General features: G+C 45.6%; 1 protein-coding gene across 1 annotated transcript in view; it reads left to right on the plus strand.

Moving 5' to 3' along the window:
* Window positions 1-21,553, plus strand: part of NUP188 (nucleoporin 188) — an 80,240-nt gene that overhangs the window by 26,091 nt on the left and 32,596 nt on the right. The window contains 13 exon segments of the mRNA XM_060250675.1: window positions 2,115-2,197; window positions 2,199-2,271; window positions 4,159-4,285; window positions 5,195-5,282; window positions 5,603-5,679; window positions 7,639-7,753; window positions 8,238-8,358; window positions 10,339-10,405; window positions 10,931-11,059; window positions 13,097-13,230; window positions 14,680-14,786; window positions 19,028-19,234; window positions 21,366-21,535. Of these exon segments, the coding sequence (XP_060106658.1) occupies window positions 2,115-2,197; window positions 2,199-2,271; window positions 4,159-4,285; window positions 5,195-5,282; window positions 5,603-5,679; window positions 7,639-7,753; window positions 8,238-8,358; window positions 10,339-10,405; window positions 10,931-11,059; window positions 13,097-13,230; window positions 14,680-14,786; window positions 19,028-19,234; window positions 21,366-21,535 (1,498 nt within the window).

Consider the following 21,553-nt stretch of genomic DNA (forward strand, 5'->3'; position numbering starts at 1 on the left):
CAGCAGCTGCCCTTTCAAGAACAACTATGAGAGCTATGGCTGACCCAAGGCCATTCCAGCAGCTGCAAGTGGAGGAGTGGGGAATCAAACCCGGTTCTCCAGATAAGAGTCTGTGCACTTAACCTCTACACCAAACTGGCTCTCCAATAGGTACAGTGTATTCAGAGATGTTATAAATTTGAAAAATGAAAAGCTGACTCAGTATGAATCACTGAATGATGGAATCATTTGTTGTGGTTAAAAAACCAACACAAGAATAAATACAATACCAGAAAAGTGACACAAATTACATAAATTATATTGGAACAAGCAGATATCTGTTAAATCAATACTGAACTGCGATGGACGTAACAGCTGCACCAGACCTGGTCACTTGATCCGTGACCCAAGTGGGTGATGGTCCAAGAGGAGAAAGGAAAATACATAATTCCTTTGATCTGCTTGGAATTTTTTTGGAAAGTAGGAGAAATCATGTCTCAAGATAACAATGAGAAGAACAATGCAATAAGACCTGCCCAGCAGTTTTGTCACTCTGAAACAGAAAGTTCTGGGGGAGACTATTTCTTCTGGGAAGAGGAACCCTATTTTCTTGTCTGATCCTACCCATTCTGTTGAGGCAGGTTTTTGTTTTGTTTTGGTTTAAACAATTTTATTAATAACATATGGTAACAGTGTCTGTTTATATCATTACTATCCCTAACCCATATGATATTTTCTGACCCCCCTCCCTCCGTTACTAGACTCCCGCCGAAGTTATATACTTGAGTTCATTTATAAAGGTACCCTTAACCAATCAAAGTTCAATTTGTCCCTTTTTTCATACTCATTATTAAAAAATTGTCCAATGTCTTTTTACATTCCACTCTTTCTCTATATATCCTCTAAATTTCTTCCACTCCCTTTTGAACACTTCCAAATCATAGTCTCTTAAAGTTCTTGTTCGTTTGTCCATCTCACTCCACGATAAAACTTTCAGGTTTTTGTTTTGTTTTGAGCTCTCCTCTGTTTCTTCTGGTTTTGCAATCTGAAACAGAGACAAGTTTTAGAAGGGATGATTTGTGTTTCCAGTCTCCTTTCCCCAGTTTCGGTTAGAGAAGAATGAGAACAGAGTGAGACAAGGTGAAACCTTGAAGCTGTTATAACATCCATAGTGTGGGGCGACATCGTCATCATCACTCTGGACTCTTCGTTTAATAAAGGAAAGCTCTGCTACTAATTCTCATCCCTCCTGGTAATTCCAGGAAGACAGCTTAAATGGCTTTGAATGCTACTGGACAGATCCTGAAGAACCAACAGAGATCCTCTCTGTCCCCAGCAAAGGTTATGGACCAACCAAATCGAATCCTAAATTTGTGCTTAAAAAGAAGATTGTAGGTCTAGAAAACCAGCTTTATCAGAGCAAACTAGTAACCTGCAGCCAGCTCACTACAAGTCATTCTACCATGGAATTGGAATGCTGAAGGACAATTTCATCCAGATCGACCTGACCTTCTCCATCCAGGGAGCTTGGGGTCACCCATTCACAGTTGCCCTGATTGGGTCAGCTTGTCTTCCAGCTTTGGGAAGGTTCCGCAGCACAGGTCATAAGATGCAGATTCCTCGCTTAATTGCTTAAGAGCGAATTTTGCAGGTGGAAGAATCCAAGTCATGCACTCAGAATCCCAGAGACAGGATATGTAACTATCTGTTTGACTTGTTTTGTATCAAATTAATCACTTTACCTGTTTAACTGTAAATTGCATTCACATTCTTGCATATCAGGAAGTTTTGGAGAGGAGAGAAGGGAGGAAAGGGAGTACTGCTGAGAGAGGCATATGCAGGAGACACAACTGCTGGCCACTCAGAATACAGAAGCCTTTGCCCCGTGAGCACAAGAGCCTCTTACTAGTCCTGCCTGTGTCTTTCCTAAGATACCATCAGAGACATGAAAGTCAGAAGTTGGTTTGATTTGAAAGAAAGGGGGGGGGGGAATTAGAAGGCTGTAATTTTCTGGGAAACACCTTCACGAGTAAGTGTATAGAAGTGCAAGAGATGAATATCCTACCTAATCTCTAACATTTTAGTTGTGTGAAGGTGTATGGACTTAATTTTGTCATTTCCCTTTTGCTTTTTAGGTCTAGGCCAAACCAACCTCCGGATACCTCAGGGAACAGTGGGCCAGGTGATGCTGGATGACCGAGCCTACTTGGTACGATGGGGAGTATTCCTACAGCAGTTGGACATTATTCACTTGCGAGATTGAGATGCTGCTGCATGTTGTGTCGACAGCAGGTGAGTTGTTGGAACTTAGAACTGTTGGGGACAGACAGTATAGGGACAGACTTTGCCACATGAAACTGCCTTACTCCCCCCCAAATCAAAGCATCAGTTACGGTCAGCACTTTCTGCTGGTACTAGCCTGTTAAGAACAGAACAAGAACATAAGAAGAGCCCTTCTGGATCAGACCAGCGGTCTGTCTAGTCCAGCATCCTGTCTCACAGTGGCCAACCAGTTATGCTGGGGGGCCAACAACAGGATATAGAGGCCGAGTATCAATCCAGTAAACAGTCCATTTGGTTCGAAAATGGTTCAGTTTGTTCAAGCATCAGGAAAAATAATGACTCAACATTTGGCTTGAGTCAAGACTGAAGTTAGCACCTTCTCCACATTTTGTTAACCCCATTATGACAAGGTACTGGACACCGAGTCCTTCCCCTGATGTTGACTCTGGGATTTAGAGGTTTAGTGCCACTGAATGTGGAGGTTTCCCTCAGTCCCCCATGGCTAGTAGCCATTGTTACTATGAATCTATCTGATTCCCTTTTAAGGCTATTTATTCCTGTGGTCCTTACTACATCCTCTAGCAGTGAATTCCACATTTTACTTGCTCTCTGTAAAGTAGTATTTCCTTTTATATTATTTCCTTCTTGAACCTACTGCCAATCAGCCTACTTGGAAGCTCTTTAATGTTTTGGGAGAGGGGGAAAAATTTATCTTTGTCAACTCTCTCCACCCTATGAATAATTTTATAGACCTCTATTATGTCCTCCCTTTTCTAAGCTGAAACATCCCAGACTGTTCATGCCATACCAGACCTTTAATGGCATAACAGTTGCAAATGAGAATACAAAAAATTTAAACACTGGAGATAAAACCAAAAAGAAACCGAGATTACAAATGCATTCATACATGGTCAGATTTAAATTTAAGGATGTCAGCCAAAAATTTTGCCACAGCCTCGCTAACCTCCCACTCAGTATCCTTCATTAAATAATGACAGGGTGGCAGAACAGACAGATCTGGGGAGAAGGAAAATTTGCAAAATAGATCTTTACAGAGATTATGATATATGGAGCAATCGAGCAATATATGCTGAATTGAGTTGGGAATATTCATTCCACAAGAACAGAGTCTTATCACATAAAGGGATTCGATGATATCTTCTTTGTAAAACTTTGGAGGGAAACGCATTTAGTTTAGCCAACATAAATGCCCTGTGATAACTTGGAATGGTTAAGTCTGATAGATAATGGGGCTGTTGAGGCTGTTCAGGCTTTCCTCCTAGGGAAGGTGCTCCAACCCCCCTAATCACCTTGGTTCCCCTCTGTACTTTTTCCAGCTCTGCAATTTCCTTTTGGAGTACAGTGACCAGAACTAATGTTGATGTTGAGATGTTTATTAGCCAAAGGCCATCACTTTTTAAATAACAGTTCAAAGTTACGAAAACTGAACAGCAACTAGACACACAAACAATATTTAAAAACACCATTAAGCCATCTACATATTACAGAGCAATGATGTATGTTTAAAAAGGTTAGTAAATAAATCTAGCCTAAATAGGCACGGTTATTCATTCAGCAAACCTCTGTATATGCTTTAAAATATATCTCAACAATCAGTAAAATTATGGCTCCCTATAGGTTGACTGGGGAAGGCAATGGCAAACCACCCCGTAAAAAATCTGCCGTGAAAACGTCGTGATGCGACGTCACCCCAGAGTCGGAAATGACTGCTGCCTGCACAGGGGACTACTTTTACCTTTATAGGTTGCATAATGCAAAATAAATAAAATTGAAAGACTGTATATTATTATGGGATACTACTTATCCAGGGTTAGCCATATTTGGCCTTCCTTCCTCCTTTCCTCCCTCCCTCGATAAACTAATTTCCTTTTGCAGATGTAATTCAGCATTGCCAGCGGGTGAAGCCAGTCATCGACCTGGTTCACAAAGTCATCAGCACAGATGTGTCGATCGCGGATTGCCTCCTGCCAATCACATCGCGGATCTACATGCTGCTACAAAGGTAAATCGGATGAGTAGCCTTGGCAGTTCAAGATTAGGTCAGAATTAACAAGAAACTTGTTTAAGTACAGTAGGGAACGGAGGGGTGAAATTTTGAAGGAACAATGGGAAGTAATGGTTAGACTGTCAGTCTAGGTCATGGGTGGCCAAACTGTGGCCCAGGACATGAACATATGAAGTACATATGAAGCTGCCTTATACTGAATCAGACCTCTGGTCCATCAAAGTCAGTATTGTCTTCTCAGACTGGCAGCAGCTCTCCAGGGTCTCAAGCTGACATTTTTCACACCTATTTGCCTGGAGCCTTTTTTGGAGATGCCAGGGATTGAACCTGGGACCTTCTGCTTCCCAAGCAGATGCTCCACCACTGAGCTACATGTAGCTCTTTCACACATATTGTGTGGGTCTTGAAGCCCCCACTGCCCAGTTCAGCCAGCTTGGAGAAGGCATTTCTCTCTTTAAATCACTTCTCCAAGCCGAGCCAGCAGGTGGCTTGGAAAATGCATTTAAAGTTGTTTTCTTTCTACTTTTCCTTCCCTCCCCCCTCTGCCCATCTATCTGCCTGCCTTCTCTCCCTCCATCTCTCCCTTGCAGGTCTCAAACATCTGACATTTATTCTATGTGGCTCTTCTGTTAAACAAGTTTGGCCACCCCTGGTCTAGGATCTGGGCAGTTATGGGGCCACTGAGGTGATCTTGGGCCAGTCAGGGTGTTTCTTTTTTTTTTAGCCTAATCTGCCGCACAGGGGTGTTGTGAGGATAAAATAAGGAAGGGCGAACCTAGTATTGCCTCACAAAGTTCCTCGGAGGAGGAGCAGAACGAAAACAGTGCAACATAGGTTCTAAAATGGTACTCAAATGTTAATGTACAGTTCTTTCTGTCTGTCTCTCTCTCTCTCTTTCTTTTCCAGGTTAACTACTGTGATTTCTCCCCCAGTTGATGTTATAGCTTCTTGTGTCAACTGTTTGACTGTCCTGGCTTCCCGGATGCCTGCAAAGGTGAGGGAACATTGCTTATTTTCCCTCTTGCTGGAATGCTCTCCTTTGCCAACCAGTCACTTATTATAACCATAGACCAGCAGAATAAAATATGCATGAAGGGAGTGGTTGTGTGAAGATATACACACCCACCCACCCACCATCTTCCATTAAAGGCTATATATTCAAAACAACAAGCACGTGTCACTAAATCAACACTTTGCCTCTGTAGACTCTGGCAGCTGCACAGAATCTGGCAATTCTAGCTGAGGTTTCAGATTCAAGGGCTGCAATCCTGTTTTGTGCAAACGTCAAAATGCAGTGCTTCTCTTCCTTTTCAGGTTTGGACTGACCTTCACCATACGGGATTTTTACCATTCGTTGCTAATCCAGTTTCTAGTCTGAGTCACATGATCAGGTAGTTTGACTCTTGTGCAGCGCTTCGCTTCTTTTGTCTGTTGTCTAAACTGAAGTTGGATATGCTGGACGAAACCTGGGTTGCTTTCGAAGTTTAGCCTTGATGCAGCTCTTCAGAATGTTCCAAATACTTCATGATTTCTGTAATCTCGACAACGGACCTGTTTCATGGAGCTGCTCCTGTGACTGTTCTAGTGTCTGTTAGGTACTTTTACGTACTTCAAGTTCTCTTTCAAAGGGGCAGAGAGAATAGAACTAGGGTATTCGTTGCTGTAGATTTTCCGGGCTGTGTGGCCCTGGTCTTGGCATTGTGAGACCTGATGTTTCACCAGCAACTGTGACTGGCATCCTCATAGGTATAAACCCAGTAAACTGGAGTTGTTTCTGAGTGACCCAGAGAGAACTCCATTTTTCTGGGTTATACCTCTGAGGATGCCAGTCACAGTTGCTGGTGAAACATCAGGTTTCCCAATGCCAAGACCATGACCATACAGCCCGGAAAATCTACAACAACTAATGAACGCTGGCCATGAAAGCCTTCGACAACATTTAGAACTAGGGTAGTTTTCTCTGTCTTCCCTTGAAATAGAACTGCGTTGTCCTTGTTCATCTTACGAATTCTCAAGCAGTTGGAGCACCCCAGTCAGAATCATGTTAACTTGAAAATCCCATTGGTGCCTCTTCAGCTGTCCCAGACAAATTACGGTTTGCCCTCATGCACTTGCCTTGCTGTGCCCTCCTCTTTTATCCCCCTGCCTAGCAGAGCATGATTAAAGCTTTCTGGTCTGGGAAGCGATGAGTCAGGTTCCAGTTTGCTATGATGTCCTAGCCAGGCTTTTCCCACCTGCTAACTGATTCTGCGCTCTTAAGATAGCCCCAGTTTAGAACTCCTGGCTTGCTGGGGAGGTGGGCGGATATCATGGTGAACTGATGCTTGGTTTAAGGCTTCCTGGAGCAGATAGACTTTAATTGCCTGCTGCTGTTTTAATTCTGTGTGGGGCGAGGTATCATGAAATAGTTAAATGCTTCCTAGGTGGGGCTGTACAAATCAGGCCTTTGTCCCTTCTGGGCAAGAGAAGACCCTCTTTTTTCCCTTCTCAGTTTCAGTTTGCTGGTCTTGCATTCATAATAGCCTTACAGTTTGATAGTTGTGATGATCATAAACAGGAATGTGAAATTAGCTGAGAGGTGACATGATAGAGGTTTACAAGATTATGCATGGGATAGAGAAGGTAGAGAAAGTACTTTTCTCCCTTTCTCACAGTACAAGAACTCGTGGGCATTCAATGAAATTGCTGAGCAGTCGGATTAGAATTGATAAAACAAAGTACTCCTTCACCCAAAGAGTGATTAACACATGGAATTCACTGCCACAGGAGGTGGTGGCAGCTACAAGCAGACAGCTTCAAGAGGGGATTGGATAAACATATGGAGCAGAGGTCCATCAGTGGCTGTTAGCCACAGCATATTATTGGAACTCTCTGTCTGGGGCAGTGAAGCTCTGTATTCTTGGTGCTTGGGGGGGCACAATGGGAGGGCTTCTGGTGTCCTGGCCCCACTGATGGACCTTCTGATGGCACTTGATTTTTTTGGCCATTGGGTGACACAGAGTGTTGGACTGGATGGGCCATTGGCCTGATCCAACATGACTTCTCTTATGTTCTTAGCAGGCAAAACGCTTGTCTGTGTCTGGTAAACAGGCCAGTGAGTGCCTTTTCCATGCAGAAAAATTGGGGTGGGGTGTGTGTGTGTGATCCATCACTGTGGAATGCCAGCCCCTTTAAAATCTGCGTGACAGAATATTTGTGCATTTTTGGTGTGTTTCTTAGCTCGATACTGAAGTGTTATGGGCACATAGCCTGGGCCCTTGCTCAAGATTACCTGCTTTTCTCTCTCTGTGTTGTTAATCTCATGTCACCATCGTCCCCCTTCCCCCCCCCCCCTTTTTTGCTTTCCACAGTGCAGAGGGTATGAATGCAGGAGGCTACGGTAACTTGCTAATGGGCATTGAGCAGCCTCAAGGTGAATATGGCGTAACTGTCTCCTTCCTGAATTTAGTCATGACACTTGTTCGGGTAAGTGCTTTTGGGGATGGGGAGTAACATAATGCTGAAGGGGAGGGAGGGAGGAGGGGGCCTGTGAACTTCCAGCTGTATATCGATCCAAGTGGGCAGCCCTTTTGGTCTGAAGCAGTTGAACAAAGAAGGAGTCAAGTGGCATCTTTAAGACCAGCCAAGTTTTATTCAGAACGTCAGCTTTCATGTGCTAAAAGCACACTTCTTCAGAGGAGGGGATCAGATACAAGTGCAGGACTGTACCTCACCCCCTCGTCTGAAGACGTGTGCTTTTAGCACACAGAAGCTGACGTTCTGAATAAAACTCGGCTGGTCTTAAAGGTGCGACTTGACTCTTGTTTCCAGCTGAATAGACTTGGTGTAGAGTAGCGCTGCAGGCATTCCCCCCCCCCCCCCCCGATTCTTTCTGCATCAGAGTTTCTGTTGTTGTTTAGTGTGTTGGTGTTTCCTGTTGCGAAAGATTCGGTCTGGTTGCTTCCTCTAGGGGCAGCTTGGCAGTACCCAAAGCCAGGGGCTAGTGCCCTGCATCGTGTTTGTCTTGAAGGAGATGTTGCCGAACTACCACAAATGGCGCTATAACTCCCATGGAGTGAGAGAACGAATTGGTAAGCAGGCCTTCTCCAAGGGGCCGGAGACTTTGCTGTCTGAAACTCTCAGCATCTTTCTCTGGTTTATGGTTTCCCTCTTAAGTTCTCGTGTGGCAGTGTGCCTGGTACTGGCGCCTCATTAAGTCAGACTGCAGCCCCACCATTCAGAGCTATTTGGGGTTACGATTGAGCTAAACTCCAGGCCTGTTGTTCTGGTAGGGGCAGTGCAGCCTCCCTGGGGCTCTTCTGATGATCAAGACATAGGTGGTAGGTTGTGCTTTGTGGAAAGGTCCTGATGGAAGTTAAGGGGTTTGGGAGTCTAGGGGAAGCGGGACCCATTCCTAACTGGAATTTCCTCTTATCATGGGTGTCGAACTCTTTTGTTATGAGGGCTGAATCTGACATAAGTGAGATCTTGTTGGGCCAAGCCATGTCAGGTCTGGCCGTGAGTGGACCTATTTAAGATTAGGTAGCAGAGATACAAATCTTATAAAGGAAACAGCCAAACACAATTAAAGATTTTTTTTAAAAAAATTAAAATATCTTTAAAACAGCACTCAGTCTTAAAGGTGCTTTCTTTGTATTTCTCCCATGGGATCCAGGGAACTGGACAAAGGAAGCTCTGGCTGTTCCCTTCCTTCCCCCAGGGGACCAGGAGGTGGAAGAGCCTCAGCCAATAGAAGGAAAAGAGGCTTGGCTCAGTAGCTCTGCTGTGCGACTGAGAGCGTCTGACAAAGCAAGCTCTGTCTCTCCCCCTTCCCTTCCCAAGGGAGGAGCCTCAGCCAATGGAGAAAGTAGAGGTTTTGCTCTGTAGCTCCTGTACTGTTGAGCAAGCCTGGCAAAGCAAGCTGTGACGCAGAAGGAAGCAAGAGAGAGGGAGAAGGAAGCAGATGACAGCCAGTTGCTTGGGGGCCTGATGGGAGCCCTCTGGGGGCCTGATGGGAGCCCTCTGGGGGCCTGATTCGATCCTCAGGCTGCATGTTTGACACCCCTGCTCTAGAAGAACAACTTAGTAGGGTAAGAGGGCAGAGCCATGTTGGTCTCTAGTAGAGAAGCTGGATTCAAGGCCAGTAGCACCTCAGAGACCAACAAGATTTTTGGGGTGTAAGCTTTTGAGCGTCAAGCCTCCCTTTGTCAGATGCATGTAGGAATGGAATAGGAATTAATATCCCAGTCAGAAGGTGGAAGGGGTGTTGCAGAGGAAAGAGGTACAGTGCAGAATGTTATCAGCTTTATTAGAGCAGGGGAATTATATGTGTAGTGGTAGAACAGTACCGGAGAGCCCCGTGGCGAAGAGTGGTAAAGCTGCAGTACTGCAGTCTGACTCTCTGCTCACAACCTGGGTTCGATCCTGGCGGAAGCTGGGTTCAGGATGCCGGCTCAAGGTTGACTCAGCCTTCCATCCTTCCAAGGTCGGTAAAAAGAGTACCCAACTTGCTGGGGGGAAAGCGTAGTAGATGACCGGGGAAGGCAATGGCAAACCACCCCGTAAAAAGTCTGCCGTGAAAACATAATGCGACATCACCCCAGAGTCAGAAACGACTGCTGCTTGCACCTTTACCTTTTTTTTAGAACGTTACCATATTTAGTGAGATAAGAATGTTGCGTCCCTGTCCAGGCCTGCGGAATCCATTGTTGTGAATTTGTGAATGAATTCGAGTTCCAGCAGTCTCAGGCTGTAAACCTCCCCTTGAAGCTTCTCTTTTTGAGGACTGCCTCCCATAGGTCAGCAATGGGATGTCCTGCAGGATTAAACTATTCTCCTGCTGGTTTTCGAGTGTCGTGATCAGTGGTCCCTCTAAGCGGCAGAGTCTTGTGAGCAAAAATTCTACTTTGTGAGCTGCTGGCATTAACGTTGTGAGCTACTGCATCAATTATTATGCTTCCTGAGTTCAGACAAAAACCTGTGAGCTGGAGGCTAAAAATCAGTGCGCTAGCTCACACTAACTCAGCTTAGAGGGAACACTGATTCCTAACATCTCTCCCTCTGTTCTTCAGGATGCCTTATTCTGCAGTTGATCCATGCCATCTTGAACCTGTGCCCTGAAATGGATCCTCATAGCAGGTACAGTGAGCTTTTATTTATTTTATTTATTTTATAATTTATATCCCGCCCTTCCCAACGAGTGGCTCAGGGCGGCTTACAACGTAGAGTCTAATATGAATAGGGTTTAAACATTTAAACAATAAATAATTAAAACATTTAAACATTAAGAACAGCAGAAGTTTAGTAAACCACACTTAGTTTCTTGTGCCAGTTAGTCATAGGCCAGCCGGAAGAGGGTTGTCTTACAGGCCCTGCGGAACTGAGCAAGGTCCCGCAGGGCCCTCACCTCTTCCGGCAGCTGGTTCCACCAGGAAGGGGCCATAACAGAAAAGGCCCGGTCCCTGGTGGATTTTAGACTCTCTCTGGCTCACATTTCCAACGAAGCACAAAGCTTTGTGCCTACTCGGTTCCCGAAGTGGAGCTGAGGTTCTGGTCCTCGTGGCTACGTGAAAATTGTCTCCTTTTTTTGCTTGTTGACTTAGAGTCGGCCAAGGAGGCCTTCTGTTCCCGCTGCAGGCTAACAGCTGTGTTCTTGACTTGCAGCAGTGCCCCCAGCCTCCAGTCCCTTTGCATCTTCAGCCTGGCCAACACTGAGGCAGGACAGGCAGTCATCAACATCATGGGGATCGGCGTGGACACCATTGATATGGTGATGGCCACACAGTCCAGCAGGTGAGTTGTCTGTTGTTTAGAGCAGCGGTCCCCAACCTTTTTGGCACCAGGGACCAGTTTTGTGGAAGACAATTTTTCCATGGACTGGGGGGTGGGGTGGGGCACGCGATGGTTTCGGATGATACAGTTGTGCACTTTATTTCAATTAGTTTGGTGTGGTGGTGAAGTGTGCGGACTCTTATCTGGGAGGACTGGGTTTGATTTCCCACTCTTCCACTTGCACCTGCTGGAATGGCCCTGGGTCAGCCATAGTTTTGGCAGGAGTTGTCCTTGAAAGGGCAGCTGCGGGAAGAGCTCTCTCAGCCTCATCCACCTCACATGGTGTCTGTTGTGGAGGAGGAAGGTAAAGAAAGGAGATTGTGAGGCAGTCTAAGAGGGCTAGATATAAATCCAATGTCTTCTTCTTATTCCTACATTGTAATATATAATGAAATAATTATACAACTCACGGCCCGGTTGCTAACAGGCCACGGACCAGGGGTTGAGGACCCCTGGTTTAGGGGGGGGTGTAGGTGGGGGGGGAGGGTTTAGCAATGATTGACATCTCGCCAGGGGTCATTTTGTAGAAAAACTGGTGATGGAGCTCACCCAGGGTCCCTCTAAACTGCATCCTCTCGAAAGTAGGAGGTGGAACTCTCAGAAAGGTTCAGGAGCTGTGCTCCTGTGAGCTCCCACTGAATCTGAGGCCTGCATCTTGCTGAGGAATGGTATAAAATGGTGCGACTCAGATTACAGTGTGCTGAAGTGGGAACAAGAATGATGAAGGTGAACACACAGGAGGACGTTTGCTAGTGCTGAACTTGTTTGGCATTCTCACAGACTTCTCCGTTTTGTTCATAGCAATGGGCTCTGTGTTCCTGAGTGCCAGGAACACAGAGTACTTTTCTCCCTTTCTCTCAAGACGAGAACTCGTGGGCATTCAATGAAATTGCTGAGCAGTCAGGTTAGAACGGATAAAAGGAAGTACTTCTTCACCCAAAGGGTGATTAACATGTGGAATTCACTGCCACAGGAGGTGGCAGCGGCTACAAGCATTGCCAGCTTCAAGAGGGGATTGGATAAGCGTATGGAGCAGAGGTCCATCAGTGGTTATTAGACACAGCTTAAAATTGGAGCTCTCTGTCTGGGGCAGAGATGCTCTGTATTTTTGGTGTTTGGTGGGGGACACAGTGGAAGGGCTTCTAGTGTCCCGGCCCCACTGGCGGACCTCCTGATGGCACTTGGTCTTTCTGGCCACTGTGTGACCCAGATTGTTGGACTGGATGGGCCATTGGCCTGATCCAACATGGCTTCTCTTATGTTCTTATGAGGTAGTGACTGTGTGCTATTGAAGGATGTGATGGGCAGGTGAAAGAGGTTTGGATTATGGGCTCCTGGCCAGGAAGACAAGGGGGGGAGGTGTGCAGGGCTGCTAGGTCATTTGGGAATGCACCCATATTGCTGTTACTGAAGCACTGTGACCTTGCAAGCCTAACAGGGAAGAAAAGCAGCAAAAAGCAAGGTGGGTAGAATTTTGTATAGGAAAGTTTGCTACAATTGCAGCCAGTGGTCCCCTTTGTTAGTTAGAGCACTGAAAGAGCACTGTTGAGAAGTGGATTCAGATTCTTCCTCTTCTCTGAGAACCTAACCACCTGAGACATTGTTCCTGGGCCTGTGTGTCCAGGCACTGTCAAGCAGGGCAGTGGGGATTCCTGGGTAACATTTGGATTTCTAAATTTGAGATTCTGAGACCCAATTCAGAGGGGAGGGACGGTGGCTCAGTGGTAGAGCATCTGCTTGGGAAGCAGAAGGTCCCAGGTTCAATCCCTGGCATCTCCAAAAAAGGGTCCAGGCAAATAGGTGTGAAAAACCTCAGCTTGAGACCCTGGAGAGCCGCTGCCAGTCTGAGAAGACAATACTGACTTTGATGGACCAAAGGTCTGATTCAGTATAAGGCAGCTTCATATATCCATATGAGCCAGTTTTTTGGCTGCTCGCATCTTCTAGCATGTATCTCATGAATGACCGTTTGCGGTGCTGTTTTTGCTCACCCCACAGCGATGAGTCCCAGGGGCAGGGGCAGCTGCTGATCCAGACAGTGAAGCTGGCCTTCTCAGTCACCAACAACGTCATCCGGTTGAAACCGCCCTCGAACGTGGTGTCTCCTCTAGAGCATGCCCTCACTCAGCATGGTATGTGTCTTTCTGCTGTCCGGCCCCTAGCAACGTGCTTGATTTTTAAGCGTCACTCACATGGATTTTGCTGGCATAGCTTGTCTGCAACACGTATGTAAGCCATTATAACTACATCAGGGGTGTCAGACTCATTTGTTATGAGTGTCAGAACTGGAACGAACTTCAGATACAAAGTATAGGATCTTTATTAGAGAACTGCAGTGCTAGAGCTACGAGATAACAGTAATGCCGAGTCTGGCATTTGGTTACATTTTATGCCTTCAGCGAAAGTACAATAAAACGATCATTCACACGGGTTACAGACAAGTGTCTCTTTCCCAAGCTCTGTTATCAGAAGGGAGGATGCTCTCCCGTGGCGAAGGCCAAACGGCCCGGCTTCAAAGGGCACCTGTGGATGTTGACCAGAGCCTATCTGTCACCCCTCAGTGAGCACAGAATATTTAGAATAGCTGCAAGGCACTTGGGTTAATTGCTTAGGCTATGTGCTCTGGGTTAGTGTTAGATTACAACATGGAGTCGGTTTGGCTAACAATAGGCAGAGAAAGTTACAAGTTCTGACAATGAGGGCCGGATCTGACATGAATGAGATCTGGCTGGTAATGCCAGGTAGCAGAGATATAAACTTTATGAACAACACAAACAAACACAAAGTTTTTTTAAAAAAACTAAAAATAAAGCACGCTTAAAACATTAGCACTTGTTGGTGTTAAATGTGCTTTCTTTGTATCTCTCACATGCAATCTAGGCTCTTTCAGTTACACAGCAGAGCTATTGAGCCAAGCCTCTCATCCTTCTGTTGGCTGAGGCTCCAGCCCTTCCCAGTCTCCTGGGGAAGGAAGGAAAGAGCCAGAGCTTCCTTTGAAGCAAGCTCTCCCTCCCCCTCCTTCTTCCCCAAGGGAGGAGCCTCAGGCAATGGAGAAAACAGAGGTTTTACTCTGTAGCTCTTGTGCAGTTGAGCAAGCTTGGCAAAGCAAGTGGCTTGGGGGCCTGATTAGCGCCCTCTGGGGGCCTGATTCAGCCCCTGGGCTGCATGCTTGACACCCCTGCACTACATATTGTACACCAGAGGTTTGAATATTGGAGGACTGAGTCCTATGGGAAAAATTTTAATGGCTTGATACATTTTGTGAAAAATTCGTGTGACCAGTTGCCAGCTTATTGTGCCAATAAGGAGCGTCCTACACGTTTGAAGAATTCTTGGCTTGGATAAAGGCTTCATGGAAACGAGGAGCAATTGGGCACTGGTTCAAATTGCTGAATAGCTGAAACTTGAAGCCTCAAGTGGCAGACACAATTTTCTACTAAATTGGTTTTTGGACTGTAACAAACGTAGTTAGCTCTTTGTTAAAGCGTTGCATATTGTTGTGCCGTGTGGTACTCCACAGTGTATAATTGTTTGAATGTAGTTCTGTGTTGTTTTGTGTGTTCAACCCTGGCGCTTGCCAGGTGCCCATAGGAACAATCTCATTGCTGTCTTGGCCAAGTACATCTACCACAAGCATGACCCTGCCTTGCCACGCCTCGCCATCCAGCTCCTGAAGCGACTGGCTACGGTAAGGCTCCGTTTTGTACCCTCAGGAGTTTTTTGTGGTTCACCTCATTTCCTGATCACACAAGGGGAAGATCCTGTGAGCTCTCTGGCCTCCACTGTAGCAGGGGCTCCATTTTCTTTGCCAGAGATTTCCCCTAGAAGGTCACCCAGCTCTCACTGATTTAGTTAGGCTGGGAGCCTGTTCGTCTAGTTCAGGGGTGGCCAAACTTGCTTAATGTAAGAGCCACATAGAATAAATTCCAGATGTTTGAGATCCAGAAGGAAGGAAAGCCGGCAAATAGATGGTGGGAAGGAGAGGTGAAAAGAAAGCAACTTTAACTTTAAATGCATTATCCAAGCTGCAGGCTGGCTTGGCTTGCAGAATTGATTTAAAGAGAGAAATGCCTTCTCCAAGTCAGCCAATGGGAGTGATGGGGGCTTCCGAGAGCCACACAATATGTGTGAAAGAGCCACATGTGGCTCCTGAGCCACTGTTTGGCCACCTCCGACTCTAGTCCGAAGGTGCTGACTTTGAACCTGTAAATGCTTTAATAGTTTCAGACCTTAAGTGTTTAAAAGTGGAGGTGGGGGTTGCTTAAAAAGAGGGAGGAGCATCACTCATATTGTAGTTCATAAAGTATTTATATACCCCACCTTTCCTCGTGTTCAAGGCAGTTTACAATAATAGTTTGGATCACAGCCTTGGTCAACAGCATTGAAGGTGTCCAATCAAAATTTCTGCAGAAAATCCAGGGATTCCCGAAGTGCGTACCATATGCAGTTCTATGTTTAGAAACAGGGATGAATCTTGTGGAAACACAAGCATGGCTAATGTTATTTAAATATTGGTTACGGCTACATTTCTACTCTGATTCGGAGAGCCTTCTATATCAACTGCTCTCAGAATCCAATATGTCAAATTGGTTAGTATTTATTGAGAGGAAAATTAAGTCTATGGGCATTGATATAGATTCACTTTTTATGCTATCCCTAAAAGATGCATTCTTGAAACTTAAGCTTAGAATCCTGGCTATCGAAATGCAAACATTATATAGCCTGCCCAGCAAAACTCGCTCCCTGCTGAATTTTGAACTTCCTCTTTCTGTAGGGAAATTAGTGTGATATTTCTCCTCTCTGCCAGCACCACAACAACGGCGTGCATTCTCGTTAACGAGAAGCGATGCATTACCATCTGCTATTTTATTTGGCAGATTTAACAGGATTGATTACTCTGCCAGACATTGTCTTTGCAATCCCAAATGTATCGAAACTATCTCCCATGTATTATTGAATTGTCCCCTTTATGATGATATTCGTCGTACATATTTGAAAGATATTTTAGCAGATATGTTGAGCTGTGCTGATTCAGGCAAAGTCTACAGACTTTTAAAGGACACCTGCTCTGAGTTAACTTTAACGGTTGCCGAATTTCTTCAACAGGCCATGGAAATCCGACAGAGACTGGCTCTGGAATGACCAGATCTTATTTGTTTTATTCATTTAATTTTGTTAAACTTGAAATTACATATATTTTACTCATTTTAGGTACATTAGCTCCCCTGCGTACTCTGTTATCCAGGATTTTATATTACTTACAGTCTTATTTGTACTGCTAAATCTGTTTTATGCCAATCAAGGCTTGTTGTTCTTGTTAATAGTTAAAATCTTTTTTTTTTCCTGTTAAAACCCAAAAATAAATTCACAAACCCCAAATCCCTCCCCCCTTAAAAGATGCCTGCCACTTGGTCCCCCTCAAAAGTTCTGGCAAACGAGCCAGTCTTGCAGCACCTCCTGAAGAACTCTGGAGAGGGGGCCTCCTCTCCTCTTCAGGGAACTCATTCCATAGAGCCAGAGCCGCAGTGGAAAAGACCTGGGCTCTCTGGTTGATGCCTGATGGGCTACTTAAGTGGGATCACCATAAGAAAACCCTGGTTATGTGACGGTCTGCTCCGTATAACCCCACCCGGAAGCTGCGATCTTCTTAATACTAGTGCTGACCTCTAGTTGCCAGGGACGATGGCCAGCAGACCGCTCCCAAAATAATATTTCTCCCTGTTGTCTTTAGTACTTTGCAGGTTTCTTATCTTGAGAAAGCTGACTTGTTTTTCTCAGCTGCGAGATGCCAGCTGCAGGATTCAAGTTTTGGAAAGTATTTGTTCCAATTATATACGGACAATATTAATTAAGGGGTTGAAATACAAACGTTCTCTTGTGCATTAATGGCTATTTACTTCCAAAGAATTCTAAAGCCTTGGACAAAGGAAAGCTGTGAGACCAGCTATTTATAATGTTTGAAGATCTAACATCCCAATATCCCAGATCCAGTATAATTCTAAGGGCGATTTTAATGCCAGGATAGGCACAGAGGATTTTGATTCCTGCACAGACGCTTATGCCTGCGTTTCAGAACAAGCTTCTCTTGAATCGTCGTTCAATAGGTTCTGTAATAAGTAAATCAGGCTTAAAATTTCTAGAGTTGATGGCCATGTTTAATCTTTATGTACTGAATGGGGACAAACTTTGACAAGTCAGGGGGTACGTATACTTACTTACCTTCATGACATGCCAGTATAATAGACTACATAGCTCAGATCTTAGATTAGAGCTTAGATCAAATTGACTATTTTGAAGTTAGCGATAATTCAATCAGTGATCATTGTCCTTTAAAGCTAGTATTAAATACTGATAGGAGTTTTTTTTCTGACTCCAGAACTGGTTTCCACTGTAAATTTAGTCACAGGAGGCATAGATGGACAGAACGGCTGCTGACGACAATAGCGGCTGTTCCGGAAAGTGCTGATATTAGTGACAGAAGACAAATTCTGTTAGGTTCAGACGTGAATGTTATCCAGCATTATGAAGAGTTTTATAAAAGCTATCAAACTATTGCTTATTAACAGATCTCCAAATATTTGTCCTATGTCAGACATGTGGTATGATTCAGAATGTAAGATATGGCCTGCCTCCTCTCAGTCTTTAGGAATGTAGCGTTGATGACAATATTCTTGACTTGTAGCCAGCAATCACAATATAAGATGCTTAGTTTTAGCTACGTAACTTTGTCTTGAAATTCTGGGTAGCCTCGCTGTATGTTTGTGTTCATAGCCCAAGGGATGGAAGCTTAGCCTGCTATTTCTGCGAGTTTGCTGATTTATTAAAATCTCTTTGTAAGCGAACCTGGATCTTGCTTATTAATTTTTGAAGAAGACGACGACTGCAGATTTATACCCTGCCCTTCTCTCTGAATCAGAGACTCAGAGCGGCTTACAATCTCCTTTTTCTTCTCCCCCCCACAACAGACACCCTGTGAGATGGGTGGGGCTGAGAGGGCTCTCACAGCAGCTGCCCTTTCAAGGACAACTCCTACGAGAGCTATGGCTGACCCAAGGCCATTCCAGCAGTTGCAAGTGGAGGAGTGGGGAAACAAACCCGGTTCTCCCAGATAAGAGAGCTCTGGCTGACCCAAGGCCATCCCAGCAGCTGCAAGTGGAGGAGTGGGGAATCAAACCCGGTTCTCCCAGATAAGAGAGCTCTGGCTGACCCAAGGCCATCCCAGCAGCTGCAAGTGGAGGAGTGGGGAATCAAACCCGGTTCTCCCAGATAAGAGAGCTCTGGCTGACCCAAGGCCATCCCAGCAGCTGCAAGTGGAGGAGTGGGGAATCAAACCCGGTTCTCCCAGATAAGAGAGCTCTGGCTGACCCAAGGCCATTCCAGCAGCTGCAAGTGGAGGAGTGGGGAATCAAACCCGGTTCTCCTAGATAAGAGAGCTCTGGCTGACCCAAGGCCATTCCAGCAGCTGCAAGTGGAGGAGTGGGGAATCAAACTCAGTTCTCCCAGATAAGAGTCTGCCCTTTCAAGGACAACCTCTGCCATAGCTATGGCTGACCCAAGGCCATTCCAGCAGCTGCAAGTGGAGGAGTGGGGAATCAAACCCGGTTCTCCCAGATAAGAGTCTGCCCTTTCAAGGACAACCTCTGCCAGAGCTATGGCTGACCCAAGGCCATTCCAGCAGCTGCAAGTGGAGGAGCGGGGAATCAAACCCGGTTCTCCCAGATAAGAGTCCGCACACTTAACCACTTCACCAAACTGGCTATTTTGGGATTGCTGCGAATGAACCTTGGAGCTTCTGACTCGGGCTCCAAACAAGCGTTGGCATTGGTGCCAAGCATGTTCAGTGATTTGATGTTGAAACGTAATGATTTCACCAAAAGAGAGGCATTTTATCGTTGGTGGCGGGCATGAGCTGTCTTTCCTTGTTTCCAGGTTGCTCCGATGTCTGTCTATGCCTGCCTTGGCAGTGATGCTGCTGCCATTCGCGATGCCTTCCTGACACGCCTCCAGAGCAAAATCGAGGACATGCGCATTAAAGTCATGATCCTGGAGTTCCTGACAGTTGCTGTAGAAACGCAGCCGGGGCTCATTGAGCTGTTTCTCAACCTGGAGGTGAAAGACGGGAGTGATGGGTCAAAGGTAAATTCCTATATGGATGCATCCTGGGTTTTTTAAAATGCCGTTTATATACTAGTAATATTAATAGTAACAATAGGGGGGATGTTTCTATAAAGAGCAAGAATAAAACAGATGAACTGAATTTGGGTAAAAAAAAAATCTGTTGATTAAATTTTTTTTATCTTAAGAACTGGGATGTCTTGATTTTTGGGGGGAAAAATCTGCTGGCTCCAAATTATTGATAAGCCACTTAACACAACCAAATAGATGGCCACCATTTTTTTGAACACTGGAAAACCTAAGCAACAAATCCACAAAAGGCCTTTGAAATACCATTCCATCCTGGTTTATTAAGTAGTCAAATCCAGAGTATTTTAAATATTTCACTGATGTGTGATGTTTGTCCTGCTCGGGATGGCCTACGCTAACCAGATCTCATCAGATCTCAAAGCTGGCTTCTCCCTCCTTGGTGGTGGAATGGTTGAGCTCACTTGCTTCCATTGGGGGGGGCGCTATGTAAATACCTTCAGCTTTGGCCCTTTCCAAGCGGGGGGGGGGTCTTGGCAGCTTCAAATTCTGGTCTTGCTTGCTTCAAAGCAGCAGGGCTTTCATCAAGTTTTTTATTCTGCAAATGTCTGGAGAGCCTGGAGAGGAGGTGGCTGAGAGGTGATAGGATCACCATCTTCAGGTACTTGAAGGGCTGTCGTATAGAGGATGGTGTGGAATTGTTTTCTGTGGCCCCAGAAGGTAGGACCAGAACCAGTGGGTTGAAAGAGTTTCCGCCTCAACATTAGGAAGAACTTCCTGACTATTAGAGCAGTTCCTCAGTGAAACAGGCTTCCTCGGAAAGTGGTGGGCTCTCCTTCCTTGGAGGTTTTTAAGCAGAGGCTAGATGGCCATCTGACAGCAATGAAGATCCTGTGAATTTAGGGGGAAGCGTTTGTGAGTTTCCTGCATTGTGGAGGGGGATGGACTAGATGACCCTGGAGGTCCCTTCCAACTCTATGATTGAAACGTCTATTGTGCTAGAAGCCCAGTTGGAGCATTGGTATACCTGGCAGTCAGTCAGGCCCGCTTCTCACTTTATGCCTCCCTGTGGTCCTTATAGGGGAACTCCAGTTACATATCTGCTATATATCCTGCAGAGGAAAGGGCCTGTTTTGTCCACAAAAGAAAGTGGAAGGAGCTCCCAGCCTAATCCTGTCAAAGAGGAATAAACATCTGCTGATGTAGGAACTAACTCTCCCTGTGCATAGAGGAGTGAGTCAGAACTGTCCAGGAATTTCTTTTTACCATGAACAGTTCTCGTAAAGCCTTGTAAAAACCTCAGATGGTGGGGGCTTCTGAAGCAGAATCTCTGGAAGTGACTGTAGTGGTCAGGTAGGTTAATAAGGGAGCAGTGTGCTAGTACCCAAGCAATACAGGGCTTTAAAGGTCAATACCAGCACCTTGAATTGTTCCTGGAAGCAAATCGGGAGTGAGGGTAGGTGGAATGAGACCGCAGTGGTATTCTGTGACCCACTCCAGTCAGTGTTTTAGCTGCACCATTCTGCAGCACTTGTAGCTTAATGCTCTTCAAGGACAGCTTCATGTAGAGTGGATTGCAGTAGTCTATTCTGGGTGTTACCAGGGCACATACCACCGAAGCATTGTCTTTTTTTGCCCAGGAAAGGCTAAAGCTGATGAAAGGGGTTCCTGGCTACTGCTACCACCTGGTGTTCTAATAGTACTGCTGCCATTTGGGTTGAGATGTGTTGAATTTTCTTCTTGTTTTACAGTTTCCTTGAAATGTGCATTAAAAACACACTATGCACGTGAACAAGTGTGTAGAACGTATAGAAACCACTCTACAAAATTTTTCCTCTTTTGTTTTCTGGTGGCTGTCCTTTGGAACAGGTGGACTCTGGGCATACTTATTAGAGGTGCAACATTTTTGCAAGCCTTGATTTCATAAGGACTGGGACTGGAAGCTCCTCAAGCCCATCCCTGTCTCCTTTAGTAGGACAAAACCTGGGACAAGGAGGGCTCTCTCTGCCTAACCTGCCTATGTTTGATCAGAAGGACGTTGCTTTAGGGCGCATCATTTCTTGGCTGCGATCCCGAATCCCAGCCTGAAGTTTGTTGCTTCAATTTCCACCCCCTTCTGCTTTAGGAATTCAGCTTAGGGGAGTGGAGCTGCCTTCATGTGGTCCTGGAGCTGATAGACTCCGAGCAGCAGGAGCGGTACTGGTGCCCCCCACTTCTGCACCGAGCAGCGATCGCCTTCCTCCATGCCCTGTGGCAGGACCGTCGCGATAGTGCCATGTTAGTCCTGCGGACCAAGTGAGTGGCTGCTTTTCC

Source organism: Heteronotia binoei, chromosome 12 (genome assembly GCF_032191835.1).
Source record: "Heteronotia binoei isolate CCM8104 ecotype False Entrance Well chromosome 12, APGP_CSIRO_Hbin_v1, whole genome shotgun sequence".
Classification (NCBI taxonomy): domain Eukaryota; kingdom Metazoa; phylum Chordata; class Lepidosauria; order Squamata; family Gekkonidae; genus Heteronotia; species Heteronotia binoei.